Source organism: Petaurus breviceps, unplaced genomic scaffold (genome assembly GCF_028583685.1).
Source record: "Petaurus breviceps papuanus isolate PSGF00001 unplaced genomic scaffold, PetGlider_PUasm1.0 90000, whole genome shotgun sequence".
In the NCBI taxonomy this organism is placed as follows: domain Eukaryota; kingdom Metazoa; phylum Chordata; class Mammalia; order Diprotodontia; family Petauridae; genus Petaurus; species Petaurus breviceps.
In genome coordinates, this window is record NW_027187159.1 from 9,736 (window position 1) to 17,803 (window position 8,068).

Sequence of the window (8,068 nt, forward strand, 5' to 3'; positions counted from 1 at the left end):
ATGCTTTGCGGCATCTATTCCTGTTATAATTTTGAAATGAGTAACATTAACTGATATTGTATCAGCAGGTTACATGAAATGGGGCACTAATCAGTGGTGATTAACCTTTGGGAGAGCATAGTAGGATGCAACAGAAGTTTAAAGTGATGACAATGGAGAGAGAAATGAAGAAGCCTTCAGCAACATGCCTGGAAGCTTGAGGAGAAGATGTTGTCTTCTTGAGGAACCTGACAGTAAACATGGCAGCTGGACAAAGTTTGTAGGAACTACATATGTTTTGATTCATTTGAATTTTTTCTTTCCAATTGGAATATTAGATCCTGATTTTGTATTCCTTTGCATCTTCATTTCTTCTCAAAAAGCAAAAAGAAAGTAATGTGCACTTACTAAAATCTTGTTGACTATCAGTGAGTTCTAAACAACTCACAGGTCTTCCTTCTAGGGTTTTACTGTCCTCAGGCACCAGGAAGTAACCAGGATTTCTCTTCTCTTACAGCTCCACTCATTTCTAAAGACTATCCAGTTTAACAACAGTGCTGGTGACCAGGTTTTTATGGATGAGAATAGAAACCCTGAGGCTCAATATAACATCTTGAACTATGTACCTGACATGGACGTTGATGTTCTGGTGAACGTTGGAAAGTTTATACCCATGGCTGAGCCTGGCCGAGATTTGACCATAAATGAGGACGCCATAAAGTGGGGCTGGACAGTGTATGAGGTCAGAAACAATTGTAATATCAACCCAATCATCTAATCAAAAGAACAAATTTTACTCCTGCATAGCTCATTTTACATCCCATTGTATGAGTAGGAAATCTTCCCTGGACTCTGATTTCTTTTCCCATAGCAGTAAACTTCTGGGTGTAAAAGGCAAATAAACAAACCATCAGGTGATTTTAAATTTGGGGTCATTGGCAAAATTGGAGACAGAGCTGAATCATACTTTGAAGTCCATCTTCCTCAGAAATATCATTTGACATAAAAAAGAAACTGAGACATACCGAGGTAATGACTCACTCGAATTGCTCTGATACCAAAGCCAGTATTTTTGTCAACTCCCTGGAATTTTGTGCAGTATGACACACAAACATTCATCTTAATTCAGTGGAAATGTTAACTTCAATCATCCAAAGAGTATGGAACCAAGGAAGGACATCCAGTTTCCAAATGCTATTGCATTTCTGAGCCCAATAAGCTGTTCCTGTATAGGACTGTGGAAGTCTTCTTTTCCAGTAAAATGAAAAATGAAGTCAGTCTCACCTTTGAGTTATGTCTGTCCTCCATGCTACATGCAAACTGATTAAATATATTTAAAGTCAATCTGATTTCCTTCAGTAACTAATATCATAACCATTAAAAAGACAGAGTTGACACTGAGCATTTCAAAATACTAGCTGAATAAGGACCCTGAGAGAGCATCTCGTTCAAATTCCTCCTTTTGCAAATGATTGAAGTCCATGTAGTCTAAAAGGTTCCACCAGTTTTCCACAACAAGTGGCAGAAATTGGGCTCGTGTCCAGATCTCTGTTTCCAGCCCAGGCCAGTGCTCCTTCTAGACGCATTCCATTGATTTCTGAGTAATTCTCTTATTTCTCATACAGAAGAAGCTTTCGATTCGTTCTGTGCCGCAAATCGATGTCATTCCTACTCTAATAATGACACACCATCTTCTGTCCTGTTAATTTCCAGAGCCCTGATGCACTTTACTCTCCTCTCACTAGGTTCCCCATGCCACATGCCGTGAGAGCTGTGTCCCTGGATTCAGGCAAATCCCACTGGAAGGAGAGCCCATCTGCTGCTTTAACTGTTCTCTGTGCCCAGAGGGGGAGATCTCCAACCACATGAGTAAGTGTCTACACGTAGTTTTCCTTCTACACTCATTGGACAGAATAAACTGGAATTTTTCACTAGGGTCACATAACAGCTCTGTTACTGCCTGGGCAACAGGATACACAGGAATATGCTAAGATAAGGAAAATTTCTGAGATAAGGACAAGTGATTTGAATGATGGTTAGGGCATGGTGTCCAATATCATTTTATTATTCACAATGAAACCTACAAAATAAAAAGGTAACTATCTCTACCCTATGTCTTTCTAGAACATGTTTGCATGGTCTTGTCACAATTTCAAGGTAAATAGATAGTGGGGTTGTGGAGGAGTATGTACTCTGCAAAATATGGCTGGGGGTGCCGAGTTGAGTTTATCGACATCTCAGGTGCAGTATTCACAAAAATAATTCAGACTCATGAAGGTTTAGAGGAAATCAATTGGGTACCCCCGGTCTATCCTGTATGTTCTGCCATCTCTATCTCTTGTCATTTTTTAAAGTAATATACTGATAACTCATCTCGAATGGAGTATATCACTAATTAAGTGCCTCCATATTCCCTCTAGAAACTCTGTCGCAGGAGACCTTGCCCTTCTTTTCAGAATCAGTGTAAAGTGGGTTATTTGGGTCATTTATTATGAACCCCACTAGTGTAACATCCTATTATATGTACAAAGTATGTAAGAGTCACACTTCAATAATAAGAAAAAACATTTAAAGCTTGAAACAATATGAAAAATAATTGAAAGAAAACATGTTAGAATCATTCTTTGCCTCGACTCATAAATGACCTCACAGTATTATATCTACAAAGGTGGTCACAGGATTATAGAATCAGAGAATTTTAGGGTTGGAAGTGTCCTCTACAGTGGGTGGAGAATAAACCACCTGGGGAAGTTTAGTGAATTGAAGGGGAATGATTTCTTAAGTAAGTGAGAAGCCTGAGGTAAGGAAACTGAGTAATTCTCTGGTAGAGCTAAAAAGCAATTCTAATTTCTTCTCTACATTTTAGCTGTCACAAGTAAGAAGACATTCTACCTTGCTGTTAGTATTAAGGGACATGAGAGGGTGGTAGTGACACAGGACAAAATGGAAGGAATAGAGCTGTCACCACAGATGCATGGATACAATAAGGGCTTTTGAGTGGAAGAGATACATATTCCTCATTTACATATGTGTAATTGGGTCCTGAATCAGATGCTTTTGAGGACATGGATGTGATCAAAAGGAGATTAGTTATTCTTGGAAAGAAGCCCTCTAGATCTGGCACCTAGTTTGCATTAGGCCTTGGCCAATCAATTTTTGTTGTGTTGAAACACCTCTCTACATCACCCAAATAATATGACAGTGATATGGTCGAGTTTCAGAAGCTTTGGAGGGAAGGACAGACGCCATAGCAGACATGTTCATCAGTGAGATAAGAAATATTCATTCAAAGATTACTATGTTACAGGCATTGTACTAAAAACTGGAGATGTAAAAAGGTAAATTCAGTACCTGTATTCAAGGAAGGCATATTATAAGAGGGACACAATGTTCAAATCTCTGGGAAATAGGTAATATATACAGAAGAGGTTAAGGTAAATTCAGAAAAGAAAGATAAAACATCTCGTTGGACTAAAAAAGTCTCCATGAAGAAGATAGGGATTGACTATTTTTTTGAAAAATTCTAGAGAATCTTAAAAAAATGTAAAAATAGAAAGAACACAAATAAAGTCAGGTCTAAATTATTGAAAAACCGTCAGGTGCTCATAGATAGGTGGAACTAATATAAGAAAAATGAAAATTTTATCTAAATTAGTTAGCTTATTCAGCGCCATATCAATTGAACAACCAAAAAAAATATAGCGATAGAAAAAATAATAACAAAATTCATCGGGAAGAACAAAAGGTCCAGAATACTCAGGGAATTAATGAAAAGAAATGCTAGGGAAGGTGACCTAGCCATAACAGACATTAAATGGTATTATAAAGCAGCAGTCATAAAACTACTTGGTGGTGTTGAAGAAAGAGAGTGATTGATCAGTGGAATAAATTAGATACACAAGATGCAGTCATCAATGCCTATAGTAATCTACTATGTGATAAACCCCAAAACTCCAGCTTCTGGGATAAGAACTAACTAATTGAAGAAAACTGCCAAAAACCTGGAAAATAACATGGCAGAAACTGGGCATAGATCAATATCTTACACTATATCCCAAAACAAAGTCAAAATGGGCATACAATTCAGATAAAAAGGCTGATACTATAAGCAAACTGGGACAGTAAGGAATAGTTTGCCTGTCAGAATTATGGAGAATGGAGGAATTTATGATCAAACAAGAGATAGAGAATATTATGAAATAGAAAATTTATCATTTTGATTACATTAAATTGAAAAGGTTTTTCACAAACAAAACCAATGAAAGCAAGATTACGTAAGGAAGCCGAAAAGTGGGAAAGAATTTTTTCACCCAGTGTTTTTGATAAAGACCTCATTTCTAAAATATATAGAGAACTGAGTCCAATTTATAAGAATAGAAGTCATTCCCCAAGTGATAAATGATAAAAGAATATGAAGAGTCTCAGATAAATAAATTGAAGCTATCTAGAGGCACAAGAAAAAATGCTCTAAATCAGTACTGATTAGAGAAATGCAAATCAAAGCAACTCTTAGATACCACATCACACCTGCCAGATTGGCTAATAGAGAAAAACAAAAAAATGACAAATGTTGGAGAAAATGGGAGAAATTTGGAGCACTAATGCATTGTTTGGGGTGTTGTGAACTGATTCAACCATTTTGTAGATCAATTTGAAACTATGCCCAAAGAGCTATGAAAATGTATATACCTTTGACCCTGTAATATCACTTCTAGGGATGTATTCCAAAGAGATCATAAAAATGGGAAAAGGGCCCACATGTACAACAATATTTATAGCAGCTCTTTTTGTGGTGGCAAAGATTTAGAAATTGAGGGGATGCCCATCAATTGGGGAATGACTGAACAAATTGTTTTATATGAATGTAATGGAATACTATTCTGCTATATTATTTGCTATCTCTCTCTTATTACTTTCTTGTCATTCGTCCCATTGCTTCTAATTCTTCTTCACAACATGCCTAATGTGAAAGCATGCTTAATATAAATGTATATGTAGAGTCTGTATCAGATTGCATGCTGTCTTGGGGGATAGAAGAGTGGGGCGGAGAAAATCTAAAATTCAAAAACTGATGGACATGAAAAAAGCTTGTGTAACTGTATGTTGAAAACTAAAAATAAACTAATTAATTTTAAAAGAGAGAGCATTCATTCATAAAATAAGGCATAGCCTCCTGTATAGAATACTGAGGGAAATGAATGAACAAGAAAATATTTCTATTGAATTTATTCCTTATATAAGAATTTTGTATATGTCCTCAGTGTCAAACTGTGAATTTGTGGCTTTCTACATCAACATATATACTACAGTGATAGGTTTCTTTTTGAGTTTAATACCACTGGATACATAATGCATATATAATCACATGCATGTATGCATAAATACACACATGCTAGAGCTCTAAAGATCTATCCTTATGAACACTGTAGAGTTTTTTTTTTCCTGTGCTCTTTGGACAGCCTAGAATCTCGTTTCCTTCTGGCATCTGTTTTGTCCTTTTCTCCAAATGCATACTCAATGGGCTTAGTCATTATGGAGGTGATGGAAGCATACCAGAAAAAAATGTTCTTTAACAATTAACAATGTTCCCTGGGGCCCAAGAAGAAGAAGTATTCTTTGACCAAGGCTAAGGCTGAGCACTGTGCTCTTGCCCAACCAATCCATCACTTCTCTGATGTTTGTCTCAAATAGCATCTTCTCCCTACAATACCAAGAACTAGTATTTATTATGCAAACTACCTTCCCAGAATTGTACAGGCTTTTGATAATGAGGTCAAGCCCCTTAACTATCTCGATCCGATTATCTGTCACAAATAGGGATGTGTCCACTCACTGATTATGCCTAATGAACCATTGAGGTGTGTCATCATTGCATGAAGGAAGCAGGGCATAGCACATTATCACTTTATTTAGTAAGGGTGGATGAATTGACTATTTACTCCTTTGACCATGCCACTTACCTACAAAATATAGAAGTTTATAAATTTGCTGAATATTACCATAAGGACTAATTTTAAAAAAGAAAAGTTGTACCACTAGCTTTATTTGATTGTGCAATGTAAAGTAAATCCCTTATGGGGGGCTATTGCTTCATTTTTCATGTTTGCAACTCAAGCACCTAGCCCACAGTAGGCAATTAATTGTTTGTTGGTTTGTTGCTTAATATCTAGCAAACTTCTCAGACCATATCAATCTAGAGTTGTTGCTACAATATAATGGATTTAGAGAAGATGAATGGAGCAGTATGAAAGGACTCCAATTTCTGTGTTTATTCTGTTGAAATTAGTCTCATGGGAAAAGTTTACATTAGGTTAGAAAAACTGAATACTGAAAAATATCAACTTTAAAAACAATTATCATAGAGTGAACCTGGATTGGTCATTGGGCAATGACCATCTTCCAGCATACAAAGAAATATTATGCCCTGTAATGCTTAAAAAAAATACTGCCGAAGGGGCAGCCAGGTGGCTCAAGGAGTAAGAGCACCGGCCCCAGTGTCAGGATGACCTGGGGATCAAATCCGGGCTCAGACACTTAGCACCACACCCAGAAATAACTGGCTATGTAACCTTGAGCAAGTTACTTAACCGCAATTGATTCTCAGAAAAAAAAAAGGAAAAAAAAATACTGCCTGAACAATTGTACATAGTTTATGGAGATGGGGATGGGGACAATTTGTTTAATCTACCATCCTAACAGCTTGTTTGTCCCTTGTAGATATGAAGCATTGTGTGAAGTGCCCAGAAGAAGGGTATCCCAACAAGGAAAGAAATCAATGCCTCCCCAAAGTTGTGACCTTCCTAGATTTTTCAGAACCTTTGGGGATAGCTCTAATCTGTGTGGCTCTTTCTTTCTCTCTAATGACATCGCTGGTTCTCTGGGTATTTGTGAAGTTTCAAGACACCCCCATAGTGAAAGCCAACAACCGATCTCTCAGCTACACTCTCCTCATCTCCCTCAACTCCTGTTTCCTCTGCACCTTGCTCTTCATTGGCCGTCCAACATCAATCACCTGCCTCCTCAGACAAACGACATTTGGGATTGTGTTCACTGTAGCCGTATCTTCCATTTTGGCCAAAACTACCATGGTAGTCTTGGCTTTCAGGCTCACAACACCACGGAGTAGAGGTAGAATGTGGGTACAATCCAGAGTGGCCAACTCTGTCGTCATCATCTGCTCTGGGAGTCAAGTGATTCTCTGTGGCATCTGGCTGGGAACTTCTCCCCCCTTCCAAGACATGGACCCACACTCTGAACCAGGTCACATCATCATTCAATGCAATGAGGGCTCTGACATTGCCTTCTACTCTGTCCTGGGCTACATGGGCTTCCTGTCATTGTGCAGCTTCACGGTGGCTTTCCTGGCCAGGAACCTTCCTGATACCTTCAATGAAGCCAAGTTCATCTCATTCAGCATGCTGGTGTTCTGCAGTGTCTGGGTCTCCTTCCTCCCCACATACCAGAGCACCAAGGGTAAGGCCATGGTTACTGTGGAAATCTTCTCCATCCTGGCCTCTGGTGCTGGGTTACTGGGCTGCATCTTTATTCCCAAGTGTTACATCATTCTGCTGAGGCCAGACAGAAACACTCAGCAAAGTATCAAGAATAAGGTAGACAACAGTGGAAGGAATCATTCTGCTTCATTGCCTGGTAATTTTTACAGGAATCACAATAAATTTTAAGAATAAGAATGCCAATATGGCAAGGCCCTGGGATCTTCCACCTCTTGCCTCCTATCTAGGACTGTAGAATTCCATGCCATACTTTCTCTGGGATGAGCCTCCTGACCTTTCTCAAAATGTGGAAACACAGCTTACCATAAAGTGGGGATTAAGAAATGACAATGACATTTCTAATTATCTGTCTCCTTTCGCAAACATCTTGCCATTTACTGATGTGCCTTCTTGACTAATAAAAAAATGTTAATCACTGAATGGATGTTTCCTCAGTCAAAATGAGACACTTAAAAGACCTTAGCTTCAAATCCTACTGCATGCAGGGCCATCTCCAGTCATCTGAATCTGTATCTAGCCACTAGATGAAGATATCTCTGGAGGAAAAAGGGAGGCTGGAGATTTTGCACCCTCTT

At 38.3% G+C, this 8,068-nt stretch overlaps 1 protein-coding gene across 1 annotated transcript; it reads left to right on the forward strand.

The window, feature by feature from the left end:
• Positions 1 to 442: 442 nt before the first annotated feature.
• Positions 443 to 7,798, forward strand: LOC138176577 (vomeronasal type-2 receptor 116-like; the record flags this gene model as incomplete). The annotated part of the gene is made up of 3 exons (XM_069107357.1): positions 443 to 721; positions 1,725 to 1,848; positions 6,697 to 7,798. Coding segments are annotated over 3 exons (1,368 nt in total), but the record flags the coding sequence as incomplete, so codon positions are not given.
• Between the last annotated feature and the right edge of the window lie 270 nt (positions 7,799 to 8,068).